Consider the following 21,245-nt stretch of genomic DNA (forward strand, 5'->3'; position numbering starts at 1 on the left):
AAAAGTAGAAGACAGCGGCAGCAGATGGAGAGTCCAGGGTAAAAGGAGAGAGTGCAGCTGGAAGTGCATAGAGAAGTACATTAGAGAAATACACATGTATAATTTAATTTGGGAAACATTTATTAGTTCAGGACCTTCTCTGTGGGAAGTAGAGCCGGGTGCTGTTGGCTTACACTCCTTCAGTTGTGTTCACACAGCCGGCTCTCGCTCCAGATTCACCAGGAGCAGCAGCGCCTTTCCCTTAGCTCAGCACCGCGGGGCTCGCTCCCTCCGCCTCTAAAACCCCGTGGTGGAGATTGGAGGGGGAAAAGAGCCCCAAGAAGCCGGCAAAGAGCCGGGAGCCGGCGGTGGCAGCCCGGGGCAGGAGCAGCGGCCTGCAGGGCCCGGCAGCTCCGCGGGGCGGCGGCGGGGGACGCGGAAGCGGAAGCGAGGGCGGCGGGGCCGGGACCGGGACCGGGACCGGGAGGGCGGTGGGTGCCGGGGGTCTTGTGGGGGCTGGGGGCTCCTGTGGGGGCCGGGGGGCTCCGGGGGGACCTTGCCGCTTGTTCCGGGGGGCGTGGGGGGGGTCCCGGGCAGGGGCAGCCCCCGCCCGGCGCCGTTGAAGGAGCAGCAGCGTGCGCCCCGCCGCACGGGGCCGTTGCCGTGGGCACGCTCCCCCGTGGTTTTTTTTTTACCGCGCCAGATGAATTCTCTGCTGTTTGTTTGCTTCTCCAGGTCCGGCACGCCGAGAGTGGTCTCAGGGTAGGACTGAGCTGAGATCTCTACAGGTAAAAGTCAGGCACCGTCTGAAATAGGAGGCTGCAGGGGCAGTGGCCTGTGTACGTACATGCATCCTGGATGCTCTGCACAAGGCCCTGTTTGCATGGTTTCACGTGGCCCCCTGGGACATCTCCAAGTTACTGCCCCGCAGCCATCTGTCACCTCTCAGTGGGATGGGCTATGCGCATGCAGGAGGCAGAGAGCACCCACTGTCACCCCTCTCCCTGCTGGGGGGCTGCGCAGGCTCCAGAGCTGGAGGGTTTGGGCTCTGGACCTGGAGGATTTGTCCTGCTGCCCACGCAGCAGGCCCTGGTTGTCCCAGAGAAGAGTGGAGACTGGAGGCAGCCTCATCAGTGGGGCCGTGCCAGCTGTGCTTTCCGAGCCCCGGTCAGCTGCTGTAACGATCCTTCAGCAGGTCACCACCAGAGCTAACTTTTTATTTTCTGCTGAAGTCCAATTTTTAACAGGCTGCTTTTGAAGTGCTCTGACAGTTAAGTTCTGCTGATGTTTTGACTGATGTAGTAGAACATTTTATGTATGGGTGTTTCAAAAGACAGAACAAGCACTCAGCTTGTGAAGAGAGAATACAAATGCTGCAGTGACAGCTACCTGCCTGCTGAGCTTTTAGAGTGGCTGAGTCTTGCAGGGATATTAGGATATTGAATTGTAACACAATTCAAGGGTAGTTAAAAGTCGTCATTTACTGTCAGTGTTCTTGTTCTGAGATGCTAGTACATTGGGTTAATGGAGGTTCTTAGACTTCAACTCAGAAGCCAGGACTACTGATGATCCTGCTTTCCTGCCTAATAGTGTTCTGGCTTCAAAAGTACGTATGCCAGTCTGGCTTTTTCTGCTCTTTTAGGTCCTTAAAAATGGGGAACACAAGCAGCGAGCGAGCTGGACTGGAGCGTCATGGGCATAAAGCATCCCGAGGTGACAACTCAGGAGGAGCCATCAGTACGAAAGAGGGTGATAGACCAAAAATCTTAATGGATAGTCCTGAAGATGCAGACTTGTTCCACTCAGAGGAAATGAAGGTATGGCTGGTTCTTGTCTTCTGATATTACTGGCTTGGGCACCCCGTCCAGCTGTAATGCCACACAGTTGTTAGCAACCTACAGTTATTCTGTAACTGAATTTACACGCAAAATTGTTTGCTTCCCTCGCTTCCCACACTAAGGAAAGATATACCATTGATATTCGAACAGATAAAATGTGTAATGTCTTGTTTTTCAGCAAGAATTAATTGTAAAAAAAAAAAAATAACTGTCTCAGCTTTTGCCCAGCTAACTGCGGTGACCCGTATTCCTTCAAATCCTTAATGCTCTTGCAGTCACCCCAATGTTTAACCTATTATTTTCCATATTAAAAGATCTGTTAACTGCTTTTTTGCTCATTATTAGGTGATTGGTAGAAACTTTTTGCTGTGCAATGTGTTTCATGAGAATATCTAACAATAAATTACACTGTTAGATTTTTACTGTTGTACAAAGCTGTGTCCTGTAAACAACTTCTAACCTTTCTGGATCCAACTGCAAATTCTGTGCCTACCACATTTGTGCAATCTAAATACTTCGTAAGTGTATTTCTTCTTAATTGTCTTTCTTTTATCTCTCTTTTTAACCTAAGTTAGGCTTCCCGGAGGGGGGTTATTTTGCCTTCCACTCTTTCTGTAAATTTGGAAAGCTTTAACAGCTTTGCAAAATCCTTGCAAATGAACAGTATCTAGAAATGCCCACTTCCTAATGTTCTTCTGACGAAAACTACATATAGACTTATAGCTGAGAGAATCATGCCTAAGTGCAAAAATATGTATAGTGAAATATTGGCTGTTGAAGGCTGCCAAGAAGGAATTCATGTTGATTAAAATGTTGTGCTTGTAGGCTCCACTGGAGAAAGAGGAATTCCTAGCTTGGCAACAAGATCTGGAAGTGAGCGATAAAACCCCCACTCAAGCTCGACCAACAGTCTTTCGCTGGACTGGAGGAGGGAAAGAAGTTTATTTATCTGGGTCCTTCAACAACTGGAGTAAAATTCCTTTGACAAGGAGGTAATAAACTATTTTTCCAGTGTCAATGATACTCCCTGTGGACTGGGAATGCTTAGAGAAGTGAGAAAGATAGTCAGCTGATAGATTGGTATAGCGCGTGGATATGGATCAGTATAGTGCCTACCACTTTGCAGCTTCTCTCCTCGAGCTCTCGGCAAGAATCTGAGTTTCTCTTCATTTTTTGACTTTTGGATGGCTGGGAATGACAGCTGAGTTGTGTGTCAAGTTTAAGGAGAGGTTTGTTCTCCATTTGCTATGTTTGAATGACCCAAAACAGTTCTTGCTGCGCAGAGTCTGCTGTCTGGGATGGACTTGGGGTATGTAAAACGAGGCTTCTTTTAAGCTGTGTCTCTCATGGCACATATACTTTCCTGTCACATGATTGGGTTTTGTCCAGCTTTGGGACAGTTTGCTCTCCTGCCATTTTCTGGAGTTTCTCATCTCAGTGGGTGCCTGCTTGCATTGTAATTGTTGCAGAAGTGCCTTAATCTCTTAGGAAACTAGAGGGAGGAGCATGGTGGCCTGATGAAATAAATGGTATTGGATGGAAAAAAAGGGTACTGTAGCAGTATTACAGTCATTCTCTAAGTAGAAAGCCTAGGAGATGGGAAATGGTGAAATCAATCTGGAAGAAGGCCAAAAACAGTTCTTTACAAAATCTGAAAAATGCAGGTTCATCTCTTGTCAGGTTACATACTGTGGGGAAGAAGGTATCTGAACCTCTTTAAAGGCTGAAAAAAATATGTGTTACAGAATCAAATATGCTGAAGTAGAAGAGTTCATTGTGCTCCCTACTTGAACAGAAGTAGAGAGCAATACTGGCACTGCATGGCTTGTTTGAATTGCTCACATAGCATCAACTGTTTCTCAGCTTCTTTGAGATGCCTATAAAGAATCCTGAAGAATAAGGAAGTTCACAGCACAAGAGTATAAAAATTGCTACGCAGCAGCTATTCTAACCCAAAATGCCTCAGAAGTACTGAGTTGCTGCTTTCATCTTCCAGTTGCTGTTCATTCATTTCATTTCTGAAATGCAATTTGTGATGACAAATATGGAAAGACAAGGCAATATAAGTAAGCTGATCTTGTTTCCTTAACAGGAGACTTGCAGATAAAATGAAGTCTTGTATACTAACAAGTAACACAAAGGTGTGAGAATGACTTTGAAAAAGCCCAGTGCAAATAATTCCTGGATTTCAGCACTGTGGGTGTTGATTTTGAATGTGCTGTCACAGAAGAAATTATTATTAACGTTAATTCTAGTTTGAGTATTTACCTTGGATTTTATCAGAGAGTCTCTTAAACGTGGTGTTGCCTTTTTAAGTTCTCACATATTAAGGAGATTTGTATTCTGTGTTACGACGTTTGTTGTAGTTTATGTATTGATGCACTTCTCAGAGTATTTTAGGAGAGATTGTTTGATTTAAATTCCAGTCACAACAACTTTGTGGCGATCCTGGACCTGCCGGAGGGAGAGCACCAATACAAGTTCTTTGTGGATGGGCAGTGGACACACGATCCTTCGGAGGTAAATGCTTTCTTCAATTTGCTATATTTAATCGTTGAGGCATCTGAAGAGGGGAAACTGAGGGGTTTCTGCACCGGTAGCTGGTCTTTTCAGGGAGGAGGCATTTATTAACAGAAATGGATTGTTTAAGCTGCTGAGATAGTTCTGATCCCTGCTGGCCTAGGTGGTGGCACCAGACTGACGGCCTCAAAGGACAGGAGATGTTGTAACAAATGGGTGACAAGGTCTCTTGGGTCTCCATTTTAAGAGATTGTGAGCTGTTCTTGTCTGGTCCTAAATCATCTTTTAAAGCACTGTAGCATTGCTGACAGCCCAAATCCCCCTGTGCTAACACTTGCTGTCTGTGCCAGAAAGTTGATGTTGCTGGTCTAAAACTTTCCATCGTCCAGTAAGTGTGCCAGTTGTGCCAAAACTTAGCAGGCCATTTCCTCCTCTGCTATAAAATGAGCGATAACCCAGTCTCACACAGCAGTCCCTACCTGTCTCAGAACTAATGCACAACTGGTGGTTGCTGTCTTCTTGCTGCTTTGGTAAATCTTGCAGAATTTACCTCACAGTAAAATTAGTTCTTAAACCCTCTGTCCTGGTCTCCAGTCCTAGCTTTAGCAGTACACTTGCAATACCAACCTTATCAGACACCAGCCTGGCTCTGAAAGGCCTGCAGAAGCTAAAAGTAAAGCCTAGCTCCTTCTGTACTCACTGTTAGCTTTAGCCCAAACCTAATCCTTGCCTTGTTTATAGCCAAAGAATTTCTCAAGGGTCATGTGGACCTAGCAGGTTCAACTGACATGAGTCCCTGTCTGGTTCTAAATCCTGCACCTGGCCCTTAACCTAACACTGAGCACTAGTGAGCTCCTGCCTTATCTGGTACCAGCCTATTTTAAAAGTAAAACACTTCTTTCTTGTTAATGCTGATTGCATAGATTTGAGAATTCTGATAGTCCGGCAAGCTTTTTTATTCTGACTTTTGTATCCTGTTTCTTCCCAGCCGGTAGTAACCAGCCAGCTCGGTACTGTCAACAACATCATCCAGGTGAAGAAAACTGACTTTGAAGTATTCGATGCTTTGATGGTGGACTCCCAGAAATGTTCAGACATGTCTGGTATGAGCAGTATAAAATAGTAATTTTGTATCACGCTTCTTAGAGCTGTTAAAACTTCTGTCTTCCTTTATGTCTGGAGTTAAAGCAGTATAGATTAATCTCCCCTTTTGTCAGGCCCTCTGGACACAAAGAAAGAATGTGGAATGCACAAAAGAAGACACCTCTGGCAGAGCAATACAGCTCATAGTAGATCTAATTGAGGAGGAAGTCGTGTGCTTAATAGCTGTTTGCCTGTGAAATGTGAAATGACTCTTTTAGCATGCTCGGTAGTGCATCAGTCTGTACCTTACAACATCCAACCAATGTTGACAGCCTCTATTGTTCCTAGTAGCATCTTGCTTTGCTAAGGAGATGGGCTGAGGAGGTTACAAGTTGTGTGTCAGGAGGCAGAAATTAGGTACATCTTGGTAATGCCTCTACAGGCTGAGGAATATCTCATATCCTATCAGTTTAGTATAAGTGATCCATATCTTAGATCAGAACACTATGAAAAAGTTACTTTAGTCTGATGTTTCAGGTTCTAGTATAACAGAAGAGAGGTAAGATTGAGCTTAGTCATCTCTGAAATCAACCTGCCAGCTGTCCTTTGTAGACCTTTGTAGGGATAGAGACCGTGACTCTATTCAGTGTTCAGATCTGTCCTTTGGGCCTGAGGCAGAAGATGCCTTTGGCTTGTTTTTGCTGTATACCACTTAGCCCTGGACAAAGCCTTCTTGGAGAAAGTGAGACTTGGGCAGTACAAGAATCCAGGAGGAGATTCTAGTACTTGAAGCCCTACCGTGCCACTGCACCACCCACGTGTTGTAAAAACCTTTGGTTATTTTGCTTTAAATTCTGAAAAGCGCTTTCCATTAAGCTATCCCTGCACTGCAGTAACACTTACCTTTCACATGTGCATTCCTTTGTGTTTGGTACTTCCCTTGCAGGTAACATCGCAGCTCAGTGCTTAATATTAAGTGTTTGCTGCAGAAGAGAGAACAGTGAAGGTCTGGAGTGCAGTAGGCGCTTAGAACTCAGCTTCCCAAATCTGCACAGCTAGTCTCAAAGCAGACAGGTTTTGGCCATCTTAAATCACTTCTTGGGCAGTGACCAATCCTGTTTTATTGCATCAAGTGCTGCAGCTCATGTATTTACATGCCATTGATTTATTTTGGTCACGTGTTCATGGATGTGAGAATTCACTTTGTACCTGTAATGAGCAGATATTCTTACAGGCTATTTTCAGAGTAAATATTTAACATCTCTCTGGCAGAGTTGTCGAGTTCACCTCCAGGACCTTACCACCAGGAGCCCTATGTTTGTAAGGCAGAGGAGCGCTTTAAATCTCCACCCATTCTTCCTCCACACCTGCTGCAGGTCATCTTGAATAAGGACACAGGCATTTCTGTAAGTACATCAGTCTGTTTTTCTGAATAAGGGCCTTGAGGGTGTGAACGGATGGGGGAAAATCTGGAAGACTGAAGGAAAAGCCTTACAGTGGTTGCTGTGTTTGTAAGTTTCATATTATATTAAGACCAGGTGGATCCATCTGAAGCAACTTATCTTTCTACTTGACTTAAGAGAACTGGATTGCTGTTTTAGGCCCCCAAACCCTAACTGCAACACTACTTAAATGTCAGGAGCACATAAGAAGTAATTGAGATCTGTTTCATGATGGCAGTGAGGATGCAGAGGGTTTCACCCTGGAGGGATCTTGTATCATTCTGAAACTTTGTCTGCTTTTTTTGATGGACTGTGTGCAAGAAGCAGTACGATGCGTTTGAGCGTGTGGCTAGTTGCAGATGGTGTTTATCACCCATCAGCTCTGACAAGTAAGCTGTGAGTTCTGTTATTTTCACAGTGTCTCACTTTCTCTTTTTTCCAGTGCGATCCTGCTTTACTCCCTGAACCCAACCATGTCATGCTGAACCACCTCTACGCACTTTCTATCAAGGTGAGAGGCCAGGACACGTACTTCACACCAGCAGGTTTTAGATAACTATATAATATGCTCACTTGTTTTCAATCTCCTGTAGGATGGAGTGATGGTGCTTAGTGCTACGCATCGTTACAAGAAGAAATACGTGACTACTTTGCTGTACAAGCCAATATGAACATCGTAGTACTTTGTGACCAAGTATTCTGGGCCAGTGCAGTCTCAGAAAAAAAAATGCTTCTCTTACCAAATGTATTCCTGCTCTGTGCTGTAGCAAATGAACTCTAACTTCATATTGTTTCTGAGACTTCCAGGTTCTCCTATATTTGCCTTATTTTCCCAGTCCCACCTTGGATGTTCTTGGAGACGGCAGCTCCATGGCAACGAGACTGATGGCAAAGGTGTCACTGCCCGTTGTCAGTTCAGTTAAAAAACACACTGATTCAATAAGGCTGAGAAACGTGAGGGCAGCAACAGATTAAGGACCTTCAGAGAGCCAGACTATAAGAAATAAACAAGCCAGCCCAAAGTCTAGAGAGTTCAGGATTCTTGTGGAATCTTATCTGAGCTCATCATCAGCAAAAGCAAGCCCATGACTGCTTTCATAACTTAGGTGCATCAAAGCCACAATTATTTCAGTAGCAAGTTTCACACTTGTATGGCTGAAATAAGGGTGAGGAGTGATGATTATTTTGTAGCGTCTTTTCTAGGCAAAATCATTGACACAATCACTTGCACGTTCATTTTTATTTTACAGTAGATTGGGGTGCTCTCTTTCTACTGTGAATAACTCTGTAGTTTTTCTCTTCATGAGAGCTGAAATATAACTTTTCCCCTGTGGAATTTCTGTAATTGAAACAATTTCAGTTGTTTTTACTGGCTGGGTTTTTCTGTAAATCATAAATGTGTCTTAGTAATCTGCTTTTGCAACCACTTTCCCTTGCTGTCTGATAAATTCCTCAAGCTGGGTTAGGTAGCTGTAAGGAAATCAGGATATTCCATTTAGGGATCAGTTCTTCAGCAACAGCTGCTGTCAGCCGACCCAAAGGTGACTGTAAGTTACCTGCATCCCAGCGGCCAAACTCCTGGTGTGAGCGGCTGTAATATGCTGGTGCAGCAGCATTGCACCGCCTCTGCCCAGGGCTGGAGCTGGGCCTCCTTGTCAGCAGCACTGACCACAGGTGTAAAATCCCTGGTACTTCCAAAGCCAGGGCTGTGGTAAGTGCTGCCAATTTTATTCTGTTTTCTCAGTGATTATAGTAATGCCAGGGTGCCTGCATGTGGTATTTACAGTCTGTTTAATCCCCAACTAAATGCAACACTAATGCAACACTGCTCGCCTGCCTTGGGCCTGCCTAGAGAACCCATCTCAGGAGCTGACCTGCTGGGTCCGTTCCTGTTCAGGGCTGGTGCCTGAGTGCCTGTGCCAGTGATAAGCAGCCCCAGTGCCACAGAGGGAAAGAGCACGTGGAACAAAGCAGGGGGGACGAAAGCCACAGCAGCCAGCATTCAGTGGAACCACCGTGGAGCGTGGTTTGCTATCCTCCTGTCTGTTCGCTAGCCTTGTTGCAATATTCTGAGTCGCTCAGTAGATCTGGGTCTAGTGCAATGGTTTTCTTGGGAAACTTTCTTCGTTGTGTGCTATGGATGGCATTTGGTATTCTGAAATATGGAATTGCTTTCGTTTTCAGCCTCTTTAGAACCAAATAAAACATTTTCAAGAAAAGTGGATGATGCTGTTATTAGCCTTCCCGTTTCTGGTGACCTGAGCTTCCTTGAGTCGTTACTTGTTATAAGTGGTGAGTGGCAGATTAGCGTTTTATGCCTTGGTGGCGTGGGCAAGCTTTTTGTCCAGAGATGCAGCTGGGCCATTGGCAGCCACTAAGTTGTTGAAGCATGTGTTACTGTGTATTTGTGAGGCAACATTCTTACAGTCCGATTATTTGTTACAGGCCCCAGTGATCAGGCCAGGAAAAAAATGATCTTGGCCTTAAGCCACCCCTCACTGTGTTTGTTAAAGCAAACCATGGTGTAAGCAAAGTGTTGTTCTGAGCCTTTCTCCTTGGCAGTGTGTAATGCGGGGGGCTGGGGTTTGTGGTGTCAGCGGCACACCAGGCATGGCATTGGGTTCGGCTGTGCCATGGGACAGCCTGCACCCGCTGTACGTTTATTAGCATCAGACAATACTAAGGCTGGGGTAGGTACTAGGTGTAGTCTGCCTGGGTGTGGAGGGGCCTTTGAGCGCAAGCTAGTTAGGTCAGGGCTTTAAAAAAAAAAAAAAGGCACATTGAAAGAACAGCAAAGGGCAATGACAAGCAGGTTGAAACAGTTCCAGTTAATGAATTTTAACAGGATTGCCTTTTGTAAGTTCAGTCAAAACTGCCATTTTGCCATATGCAAGAGAGCAGTATTTATGGCCATGGTTTCATTAGCGCTTGCTAACCTTTGTGGATTTTTTTTCTAATTACATATCTGTGTGACTCACTCCAGGCTTTTCATCAGTGCTGAGATGATGGAACGACAGGACAGAGCCAAACGCTTTGTACAAAACTGTGCTTTGTTTTTTAAAAGTGCAGAATATAGCAAGCTCTCAGAAGGCAAAGGGTACTTAGTACATGGGGTGCACCTGGCACCATTTTATTGCCCTCCCCCCCCCCCCCAAAAAAAAAAAAAAAAAAAAAAAGCTTTGCTTGTGCCCTTCAGAACCCAGGGTAAAGGGCCCCAGGTGTTGTTTTTTTTGACTAAGCAAGTGACCCAGCCCAGCCCAATCGGGGGCTTGCAAGAGTGATTATTCTCTGAGCACATCCATCTGTGCTTGTTTTGGATGGGTGAGCACAGCTGCCCCAAGGCTGGGGGCCAGTGTGTGTGTGTGTGGGGGGGGTCTCCCTCCCACCCACCAGGAGTAGGGTGGTTACATGGTGTCCTCTGGCACCTGTGGCTTCACCAAACATCTCCCAGGAGCCACAGCCGTCCTCCAGGTGAGCCCCTGACACACCTCAGCCCCCCCCAAATCCCTTCCTCCTCAGCAGGAGGACTGAGGACTCAGGGCCCAGGTAAGCAGAGGTAAGTGGGGGGGGGGGGGGGGGGTCTGGTGGGGGGGGGGGGGGGGGGGGGGAAGGAGTTGTCTGCCTGACAGGTGAATGAATTAGCTTGTCACACATGCAGTCCCTTAGTATAACGGGATGAATCAAATCCCTCCAAAGGCAAAAGCTGGATGAAGCGTTGGATTTATTAGCTCGCTTACATTCCCCTCCTACCTCTCACAGTCTGTGCTGTTATGTTTATTCTTGGCTGTTGCTAGGAGAGCACTTTTTTTTTTTAAGGTAGATGCAGAGCCTTTTGTTACTCTCATTCTGGGATGCTGGAGTAAGCCATTAGGTTCTATAAATAACAGGAACTCCCTTCCCCCACCCCCCGCCCCCCTAACTTTCAGCATGACATGGGGTGGTCATGCTGAAGTGGATTTGTGCAGGGTTCTTGATAATCAAAAGGCTCAATAAGTAATTTTCTTTTTACTCCACCAGTTTCTGGATTATTTTAGTTTTGTTACAATTCTGATCATGCATCATAGGACTGCAACAATGAGCTTTAAATAAGTATTCTTTGTGCACAGTAAAATAGAAATAAAGGAACATTTAACAAGTTAGCATTTCATCATATACATCAGATAGTAGGCACAATAGATAAATCAAGCAGCTTGGTTTTTATGTAGAGCATTTTCATGAAGAATGTCATGTAGACCAAAATGTAATAGGAGCTATTAGTAACCCTCCCACACACCCTCCAACAAGCCCTTTATTGGGGGTAAGGGGGCGGCTATGTGCACAAAACCAAAAACACTGAACAGTAGGAGGACAAATTAAGTTACTGTAGGCAGCAGTGTGAATATTAAAAACCTCTTCCTGTGAAAGAATACTTCAGACCCTGTAAAAACTGGTTCAGTTAAAAATAGATGTATTTACATTTAAGTCTGATCTAGCAAGTTTTCCCAGCAGGTGTAAGTTAAGATGTACAGCAACTCTGCAGGTTGTACTCAATCTGAATTAGATTTGTGAATGTTGCTTTTCTTAAAAAGTTGCAGCTATTAGGCCTTAAAGCACCAGCATAATACAGCAGTGGGATGAGTAACTATCTGTCCCCTTTGCTACCAGTACTCTGCTGGGATAAATCCCAAAACCTGTCATTAGATCACACTATTGTTAATTAAGATTTTTTTTCCAGCTCAAACTGCACGGGTCATTTAGCAGGGCCACATTCTTTTCCCATATACTCACACGTGTCTTACCTCTACCCACATCACCAGTTAAGTACGTGAGGGCAGAATTTAGCTGTAGGTGTTCGCAGCTGACTGCTGCTAGAGTAAAAGAGTTGGAGAGATCCCTCTGTTTTAGTTCATGTGAACATGCTTTGCTTTTGTGAAGCCACTTATGCTACTAGTTCAGGGCATAACGACTATTAAAATGCTAAATAGTCACGGTTAGCTCTTTGGTAAGCTCTGACGCCTATAGATTACACAGCCTCGAATGCTGGGTGCAATATTAGGATGGCTACGGGTTTCTCTGTATAGAAGGAAGCGTTCATTTCACCATGCCAGTCAAGATAGTTATTTGTTTTATTTGGTTATTGTTCAACAACAAAGTTCAATACTTTCCAGATGGAGCTTTGAACTGTCCCTCTAGTTCCCTCCCTTATCAATAATAAAAAGGTAATGAAGAAAATTCCTGTACTTTTAGATACCTAAAACCTCATTTATGCTAACAAGCTTCAGTTGCAATTTAATGTTACAATATTTCTTCATGGGAGCTAGGAGGATTAAGCTGAGGCCCCTCCAGTGTCTGAAGATGGCTGTCCACAACCACCATTAAAACAAAAAAGCTAGTGTTGAAAAACACACAGTTTACAATAAAAAAGTAGAAACCAATTCAATTCCCTTTTGTTACGAATATAAAGTTTCTTGTAAATATGTACAGTCCTTTGAGCTATTTCTATAGCAGGAAGCATTTCACGAACAAGACACAAGATATACACTTTCAGGACTCAACAAGCCCGTTTCTGAGGTCTTGAAGATCTTCCATGAGATGCAAAGATTTAAAGACTGATCTCAGTGACCCTTCAAAATATTCAGACCAGAAGACAAAACTTTCAGCAAGTTTCCTGCCATATCATCTGACCTAAAATAACCCAACAGACAAGAGAACAGAATACAATATTCATGAAACCTGCCAAAGGACACTGACAAGGCATTTGACTTCTTAGGGATTTTTAGAACAGGTTAGCACGGGCTTGCAAGGGACTAGCAGAAGTTTTAAGAGTGTGGCCAAGGGAGATTGGATGCAGTTTTGCTCTTTCCAGTTGTAAAGAACATGGTTGTTCACTTCGAATGTTGCTATTGCAGACTGAATGGTCAAAAATCTGCTTTGAAAATCTTTTGCTCTCTGCTTCGTGTTCACAGCAAAAGAGAATAGAAAGCAATAAATGGCTCGAGGTTAGATACGCAGAAGCGAAGGCGAAGGTGTGTTCAGTAACCGCTAAAGCTGTTCATTGTGAGTATCCTCTCGTGCCGTGACATTTGGTGCTTATTGTACGGCAAGTTACAGCTCACAGGGATGAGCCAGCTCTGGGCTGCTCCTCTCCCTGGGGAACGTGGGCTCCTCGTGGGCTTTGAGACGGAGCTGTGGTGTAATTTCTGAAAGGACCACGTTTAATGCTGAGAGGAGAACACAACTGTGACTGTAATTCTTGTCATAGAATAAGGCTTGTTAACTCTTCATTGCCAAATTTCCAGAGTAATTAACGATTATTTTGCAGCGTAATCTAGAGGTTTCAGTTAATTTACAAGTGAGGTACAATACACTACTCAGCAAAGCAACCTAAAAGGAGAGAGCAGCCAGTGATGGTGCAGCAGCATGCAGTGAACTGTCATGCAGAAGACCTGGATAAAGTCTTAACACCCCAGTAGCTTATAGATAATGCACTTTGTCTTGGGGCAGGGCACATGGGATCACTTAAAGCGGGGTTCTTCCCTCCCCAGAGCTGCTCTAGAGCAAGTTGAGTGAGAACAAAATAACTCTCAGAAGTGGCAGGTGAACAGACTACAAAAGTAATTTTTGTGTGTTGTGTAAAGAATATCCAGTCACACCTTCTACTGAACGACCTTGGCCCTTCTGTTTCCAGGCCACCAGGAATTCCCAGCACATCTCAGAACTATGATCAATTATCTGGTAAGGGGTGCTAACCACATTGAAGATCTGGGGTGGGACTCTAGTCCCATTTGATTTCCTTGATGAAGCACTAGGGAATAAAGTGAATACAAAAAGTTCATGAACTGCTTGAAAGAGTAACAGTAGTACAAAGTGCAAAAACAGGAGTGCAGGAAAGTGCAGAGAAATTAACTGAGATGCGAACAATCTTCAGAAGCGTCACATCTCCTGATGCGGAGCTAGCTTTGGCCCAGAAATGCTGGTTGGTAACTGGGCAGCAGACATGGAGTGCATATACTCAGTATATTTCATTTTTTTTTTTTTTTTTTTTTTTTTCCTGCAGGTCAAGATGAATAACTTTGTCTAGCTGAGACTTACACTGAAGACTGGTCCCAGACCTGGCAGGGAAATAAAATGACAGTTAACGTTGCACGTATTTTGCTCATATATGCACAGGTACCAGAAGCAGTACATCACCTAACTACTGCTGAGCAAGTGCTGCATGCCTACTTGCTTCTAGGTGGCATCATTCTTAAACCACTGACAACAGCAAGTATCAACACCACCCTGATCACAGCAGGCTCCCGCATTAATTTCTCCAGAAACGACCTCCCCCTCAAGTCCACAGTAACTCAATTTATGTTAGTAAATGCACCTGCACTTTCACATCGGAAGGACTTTAGCCTGTTCCAGGGTCAAGCTGCTTTTGCAGTTACAGAACTAGCACGCAGGAGGGTGTTCACAGGGCCAGTGAGTTGCACAACTTGTGTGTGCTGTGTTTTGACAGAAATGAAGTGGGGTGAGATTTGATTTGCTCTTATACTTTACAGTCACCAGCCCTTCTGAAGTCCATGTCTTGTCACATGAACAGAGAAGTTTACAAGCGCCTGACTTACCTTGTTGACTTGAGCAAGAGGAGTTCTGGCACCACTCACGGGCATTCGTCCTCGGCTGCTCTCGTCAAACAGTCTTCCAGGGGACCTTTCTCTGCGGGTGCTCAGAAGCCGGCCTGGAGATTTCTCCCTCTCCAGTGGTCGCCCAGGTGACTTGTCCCTCCGCAGCTCTGTCCTTCCCTCGCGGTACCGATGTGGTGTGCTTGGTTCTCGAGGGTGGCTTGGACCTTCCGGTGGTCCTGGGCTTGATGCAACCCGCTTGGTTATGTGCTCGTTGTATGTGGGCGGACCTCTCTTGTTAGGGCTACTGTCATTCAAAAATAATGGACGCGAACAGCTGAGCAACAAAAACCTCACGTTAAATTTTCTTTTAGCAAAAATAAAGTTTTATCCTAACAGCCAGCAGTGATTATGTGAAAAATCATCAGACCTCCCTAGGCCAAGCTGAAAAGTGCAAAGAAGCTTTGATAGCTGAGCATTCCTTACGTTAGCAACACTGCTGGGGTGCCTTAATAAATTGCTAACGTAAATCACGTGCATGGAACAGGCCACAAAACCGCATCTTTTTGTGTAGCATAATTTTCCATATAAAAGTGCACTAAAATTTGATGTATTCATCTTCACATACAAAATTTGTCACTAGCTGCAGGATGCTCAGGCCAGGTTAAGATGAACTACAAGCCTCTGTTTCTCAGCTTTCAATGCACAGCAGCACTACCAACCACAGTATTTATGCACTTAGCTGAAGTATCTGCTCTGCTGAACACTGTCTCCTTAAGACATCCATGCTCTTTTAAGAGGAAGGGGCTCTTGATTTAGAGATTCTTAAAGTCGATTTTTAGTGTCACATCAGTATCATCTAAGGTCACCAATTTGTGAAGTTATTTTTGTGAAGCCTCAAACATTTGTGAAGCCAAACATTTTGGGGGTAAAAGCCCTCTAGAGTGAGTGTGCTTACACAAGGACCGCAACACGCTGACTTTTTCATACCTGCGTGTAGCAGAAGATCCTCTGTGATGCTGCTCATTGTTGGTCTCCTTCACCAGATTGCCCTTACAGCAAATCACTCTTAATTTGTCTTGGTAGGAGGAGGCCAAGTAGATAGCTCCAGATGAAATTGCAGGCCCTAGGTACCGCGGATTTGGTATCTCCAAGTGGGCTCGTGCAGGAGTTCTGGGTAAAATTGCAGGAAGAAGTCTTTACAATCACAACTCTGCACATTTTCCTGGGAAGTACACATATTCTTCAGCACATACTGTTCAAAATAATGAAAAAAAGAACTACTTACCCTAGAGAAGCTCGTGCCTGAATCTCTATCACTTCAAGGGAATTGAAGTGGGTCACAAAGAGATAGGGCTCCCTGTAGGCTGAAGGAACATCATAGAAACAAGTAAAACACCATGTAAAATTCTCTATTAAAAACTTCTAAAAAGCATCAGTGAACACAACAGAACCCTGCAGCCCATTGGAGAAAAAACAGGAAAACTAGGTTTCCTGTAATAAGACAGACAATATTACTAAATAGAGAGATAGAAGCTTAGAGAATTGCTCTGAAACTACCTGCATCCCAACAATTTTACTAACTGAAGTATTATGAATTGGGCATTAAAGTCCGCTATTAACTGCACAAAATTCATTAGGTAGAGCAAAAGGCCCGAAGGATCCACACTGGAATGATACATTCTTGACTATTTCAGAAACTTTCAAGCATCATTAAAAATTCCACCAGCCAGTTTAGTCACTGTCAGACTAGGAACATTAAGGAAATACATCACTTAGGTTTACTTTTCCCTCATTGTTTACACCTCAAGTGGTCTGCCGTTAGGATTTATAACAATCTTAAATCCTGTGAAAATTTCCATAGCTTCTGGGAGCACTGGGAGAGGGAGGAAGAAAGAAAACCGCTGAGAGTGTAGAATGCCTTTCCCACAGGAGTGTCTTCTTGTTTCAGTAATGTCCATAATCCAAGCGAATGTCCCTCTACACCTACCAAAAGCTAAAGGTAAGCGATTCCATTTCAGGTCATCCGTCCTACTGCGTCTTCCATAGGAATCCACAAAGACCCCGAACTCTGCCAAGAAAAGTAGTGTTATGTCATAAGCAAGTGCCTGGATATTGACTCACAGAGAGAAGGTGCTCACTGTCTTGCATGTCCTACAGTGCCTTGACATTGCATTGTCTAGATTTAGGAGAACTTGCAGTACCAAAAGGCACTTAACTTCTAGGTCTCTTTATACCAGTTAAGGTAAGGTCATTATTTCATCTGTTTTTACAGCTGGGAACACTATGAGACTCCTACTGTAACGCGCTCAGAATTGCTGCTACTGGGCTTTTGAAGACTTCTGTGCATTTCCAGGACACTATCCTAGAGAGCTAATAAAAGCAGCTATATGTAAAACAATACACCCTCTTTTTATCAGCACAAGAAAATTAAAAGGTCTCATCTATATATTTGGAAACCAGACAAGAATTCCAAAGTTTGAAAACCCCCTAATGTTTTATTGGGCTGATCAAACACCTGTCTGCACTGAACACTGACTACAATCCCTTCTTTTCTGGGCACAAACTATTTGTGGTAACTGATCCACAGGCACAGAGAACTTCTAAGCCAGAATCAAGCTGATCAAAAGTGCTTCAGCAGGCTCGATCAGGAACAGTTATTGTAGCACCAACATCCTGTGCATCTTACTGTTTAAATCACGGGAAGTGAACTGTTCAGCTTTCTATTCCGACAGTACCTTCTGACAGTTCACAAACCAAGAGCAGGTGTAATACAATCATACAGCACACTTACCATGGAAACACAGCAGATATTCCTCCCTCTGCCCCGTTGGGTTCACCTGGATGATACTGACTGGGAAACTGTTGGTCGATGCAGCAAACACAGCAGAGGCCAAAGTATGATCATTTTTATCCAGAAACTCTGTAAAGAGAATGGGAAAAACAGCTTGATCAGCACCTTCCCCCCCCCCCACCCCCAAGCAGTACTTCCATCTCCACCAAAAGAATCTGTGGGGCCATTTGGTGCATTCCTTAGGAAATGCCTCCTACCCTCCAGCGTATACTGTTTCATCTCAATTTCATAGAACTTGTTGGTTCCAATGATGATGCTGTAAGTGGTTAAATGTATGCAGCTGCAAGGCTCTGAGGTTTCAATCTCCTGGAAAAGAGGAAAGTATAGACCAATATTAGTTCCCTGTAATTCTTTACAGCTATTAATTATTCTGGAAGTTTATACATTGCTACACTTACAAAACAGAGAGTCAGCAACCCCAAAATCATTAACCATCTCTCAAAAACATGGAAAAGTAATCGTTAGAAGGAAATGTTTTTATTTTGTTGCAAGTGACATTTGCTTGAATATAGAATTGTAGGTCACCTCAACGAAACTCTTTCTTTTTTAAAGATACACCATCCTGGAAGACATTCTGCTGTGTAGCTCAGTTTTCAGTAGCAGCAGGGAGTGGCTCCCTGCTTATTTATAGTAGATCATAGCCACACCAAAAACTGCACATCTGAACAGTGTGTCTGGAGATGACATATGAGCAGGACTGAGCAGTTAAGAGTTGAATCAGAGACGTCACTGTGAAGTGTATCAGTTAAATTTGCCCCAACTCCTGAATAGCTGTGCTAAAACAATCACTTCCTAGCCTGGAAGTCACTAGGATTCAGAGCAGCTGCTAGAAAGGCAGACAGAAGATCCTAAGACAACTGCAGTAGGATTGACCCAATCAAGTCCTAAACTCTTACAACACAAGGAACAAAACTCTTGTCAGTAGCCATGCCCACCACTGTGATTTGCCCAACAGAAAGAATCAACTCACTAATGCATCTCCGCTGTCAACATGGCTAAGAAATTAGCTCGATGGCTCATTAAAGACAACAACAAACATACACAGTCTTCCTTCCTTCCTTGTACAAAGTAACACTGTACACTGTCCACCAAGATTTGTATTATGACTGAATACCTAGGAAAGCTCTGCAGGCCAGACTGACAACACAGACTAAGATCTTCTGAGGATAAGGCTCCTTGCATAACCCACATTTGCTCCCCAAGCTGCATCAATTAATCCATAACAGTCCCTCATGGAAAGGTCTCAGAAAACAGAATCCCTTCATGAAAGTTGCCGTTCTCCATTCTAAAGTAATGTGTGGCTACTGCCACATTCATTGGGATTTCATTGGATCACAGAACAGATGTGTTTATAAATTAGGATGTTCTAACATCTGCACATTCCAGCCCAGCATTTTACCCAGAAACCTTATAGTAATCATTTTGATTTGCCTCCATCCTAAGCTGTAAAGATCACTTCAAATATTTGTCTCCAGAGTCATGTATTTGATCTAGACTTCTTTAATCTCTACTGTCTATTGTTTACCCTAGTTTATCTGGAAATTTAGTTGGCAGCACAGAAGAGCATATTCTGGGCTTGCTGCCATCTTGTTAGGATCTAAATTAAGTTGTCTGGATCAGTGAAGATAAGGAAAACCTGTCTTCTAAAGCACGCCTTTGCACATTCTTTCTGTAAGCCCTTGTCAAGGCACTCCGCACCATGGAGAAGCTGAGTGGCAGCGCTAGCAGAGTGGTGGCTGTGCATCTTCAGAGTTTCCTGTCAGCTCGTACTCCATTGTGAGCAGGACTTGATATCCGCTACAAAGCTTGTACACGTTCCAAGTTTGCTGGTATCCTCATTGTCTGTGCCAAGATCTTCTCCAACAAATGCATCTCAGCTTTCCAGGAGGCCAGCACAAAGAATGTGTGCCTGCAAGCGGGGGTCTGAAGGAGTTGCAGTGGATCTGCTTTTCATATCCACGCTTGGCAGAATGAAGCAATACGTGTGCCAGTACCATGCAGTACCAGTGGTGCAGGAAGACATGGTTCCACGCACTGGAGGTGTACACACAGATATAGAAGGTCTGTATCTTACTGCCTTGCTGGCTGGCCAGGAGAAAGGACACATACAGGGCAGTATCAGCAAACAGCTGCCTGTCCTGTGATGGGATAATACCAAATACACTTTGATTTCCCTTGGAACAGTAAACAAATTCAGATACCCATTACTTCTTTAATTGCAAAGAAGAGAGGTCATTTGTTGAGGATTTCTCCAAAGGCAATAAAGGTGAAAGAACACTGCTGGATAACTAAGAAGAAAGCCTTTCTTGGGTAAATAAGCAGGGGTACAATTACATCTGTGTCCGGTACCTCAAAAAATCCCAATTCCCTGTTCTGCACCTCTTCAAATATGCCAGCCCTTGGTGTAGGAACTTGCTGCCTACTTTCTTTTTAGTCTGTGCACATTGCAGTTTGCTCTCATTTTAGCTGGAAAGCAAATGTCCTTATGGATGCACAAAAAGTTTAAGGTGTTCACTCCAGAGCAAAGCAAAGTCTTAGTGCAGGGTGTCAATTGCCTTAGCTACTGAAGAGCATTACTAAGCTTACCTTTCTGATGCAGAACTTGTTCAAGCTCTCGTTATATCGCAGAACAACCACTTTATTGGGCATGGCTGCACAGATACAAAGACCATTCTCCACCTGAAGGGAAGTTTATAGGCAAGGTTTAGTTAGGGTGGTAATGGAGTAAATTCTAACGCTGAGTGTATGGAACAGATCCAAATCTCTCTCAACACAAAAAGAAGTTTGCAGAGTACTAAGGTAGTTATTGCAAAGTGGTGAAATAATGAAAAGGCTCTTCAAACTCAAAAGAGAATGTGAACTGCTTCTATCATTTCTTTTATACTTGAAACAAGTTAATAAAAATCAGAAGCTTTTCCACAGAAAAATGTTTCATTAAAAGGAATAAAACTGACACAGGTTAGGTTTAATGTTACCCCCTCAAGCTGTTATCTTAAACATCTCTTTGAACTGAATGATGTTTAGTTTGTTATCAAAGTAGTCTACAGAATTAATTGTTAATGATTTTTTTTTTTTTTTTTTTTTTACTGTGGCTAGATGTTCCATAATGAAAGTGGGAATTAGCAGAAACATCAAACGTTGTCAACTGACACAAGCACGTAAATAAATTTGCTAACCGGGAAACTGTTACATGACATTCAAGAACAAATAGCAGAAGAATTTCACTAAGTATAAATCTTAAAATTGAAGTCAACTGTGAGGAGGCATGCTATGCTTTGCTGGATTTCTTATTATGTCGAAGTTTAGGATATACAATCATGCCATCCTGACTGAATTTATTTGTATTTGTAGTAGATCCTCCAAACTGGCTCCAGCTCAGTCTCTTTTCCACCTGTATTTGTCTTATTTCAAGGAAATGATTTTAAAACAGGAATACAGACTTTGGATTTGTTGCCAGTGAAATAAAGATGCTGATTTGATTAATATTAAACTCAGTACAGACTAAAGGGTGGTCTGGGAGCAGGAGGGAACTCTATCCTACCTTGCCAGCAGCAAAAAGGTGACATCCTTTGACAGCCTCAAAGACATTTGGTGAGATATCAGGCTGGGCTGGGAGGTGAGACTGGGCTAGCGATTGCTTCACTTTTTTTACATCCACGAGACACAAAGCCCTTTCTTCTCCTGCAGACAAAAGTAGTTACATTTTGTGAAGGGAAAGCTGCCTGTTCTCTACAGGTCTGTTCTGTTACCTAAGCAGCGGCTTATCATTACAGGCTGTTACCACAGTAACAGCCACAATGTACCATGTACAATTCATTTAATATAATTCTTATTAAAAGTGAAACAGAAAACTTTTAAAAAAAAAAAAAACAACAAAAAAAAAAACAACACCACACAACCAGCAGTAAGTAAATCCACAGGGGTAACAGCCATGGATTATTAG

The 21,245-nt window shown here is 43.7% G+C and overlaps 2 protein-coding genes across 15 annotated transcripts in view; one reads left to right on the top strand and one right to left on the bottom strand.

Moving 5' to 3' along the window:
- The first annotated feature begins 398 nt into the window (after positions 1-398).
- Positions 399-9,085, top strand: PRKAB1 (protein kinase AMP-activated non-catalytic subunit beta 1). 2 transcript variants are annotated; one of them, XM_035340403.1, is made up of 9 exons: positions 399-470; positions 715-767; positions 1,622-1,796; positions 2,643-2,809; positions 4,244-4,337; positions 5,326-5,440; positions 6,693-6,826; positions 7,305-7,373; positions 7,456-9,085. In XM_035340403.1, exons 3-9 carry the CDS (start codon positions 1,632-1,634, stop codon positions 7,531-7,533), a joined length of 822 nt encoding a protein of 273 aa, XP_035196294.1. In that variant the 5' UTR covers positions 399-470; positions 715-767; positions 1,622-1,631; the 3' UTR covers positions 7,534-9,085. The 2 variants fall into 2 exon arrangements, with proteins under 2 accessions (XP_035196294.1, XP_035196293.1); XM_035340402.1 differs by lacking the exon at positions 399-470 and having other exon boundaries at positions 646-767.
- Positions 9,086-10,570: 1,485 nt separating this feature from the next.
- Positions 10,571-21,245, bottom strand: part of CIT (citron rho-interacting serine/threonine kinase) — a 74,165-nt gene continuing 63,490 nt past the window's right edge. For 6 of the 13 annotated variants that reach the window (XM_035340976.1, XM_035340986.1, XM_035340975.1 and 3 more), the window contains 9 exons: positions 20,844-20,983; positions 19,889-19,981; positions 17,500-17,608; positions 17,243-17,371; positions 16,439-16,519; positions 15,737-15,815; positions 15,439-15,621; positions 14,452-14,785; positions 10,571-13,953 (listed from right to left, as the gene is read on the bottom strand). In XM_035340976.1, coding sequence (XP_035196867.1) covers positions 13,930-13,953; positions 14,452-14,785; positions 15,439-15,621; positions 15,737-15,815; positions 16,439-16,519; positions 17,243-17,371; positions 17,500-17,608; positions 19,889-19,981; positions 20,844-20,983 — 1,172 coding nt within the window. In that variant the 3' untranslated portion in view covers positions 10,571-13,929. The remainder of the gene's footprint in view (positions 13,954-14,451; positions 14,786-15,438; positions 15,622-15,736; positions 15,816-16,438; positions 16,520-17,242; positions 17,372-17,499; positions 17,609-19,888; positions 19,982-20,843; positions 20,984-21,245) is intronic. The other 7 variants (XM_035340978.1, XM_035340987.1, XM_035340984.1 and 4 more) reach the window with 2 other exon arrangements.

Source organism: Oxyura jamaicensis, chromosome 15 (assembly GCF_011077185.1).
Source record: "Oxyura jamaicensis isolate SHBP4307 breed ruddy duck chromosome 15, BPBGC_Ojam_1.0, whole genome shotgun sequence".
In the NCBI taxonomy this organism is placed as follows: domain Eukaryota; kingdom Metazoa; phylum Chordata; class Aves; order Anseriformes; family Anatidae; genus Oxyura; species Oxyura jamaicensis.

Coding starts and splice junctions, on each gene's coding strand:
- PRKAB1 (XM_035340403.1), top strand. CDS start 1,632: ATGGGGAACACAAGCAGCGAGCGAGCTGGACTGGAGCGTCATGGGCAT. Junction 4,338..5,325: donor GGACACACGATCCTTCGGAG/GTAAATGCTTTC, acceptor GTTTCTTCCCAG/CCGGTAGTAACCAGCCAGCT. Junction 6,827..7,304: donor ATAAGGACACAGGCATTTCT/GTAAGTACATCA, acceptor TCTTTTTTCCAG/TGCGATCCTGCTTTACTCCC.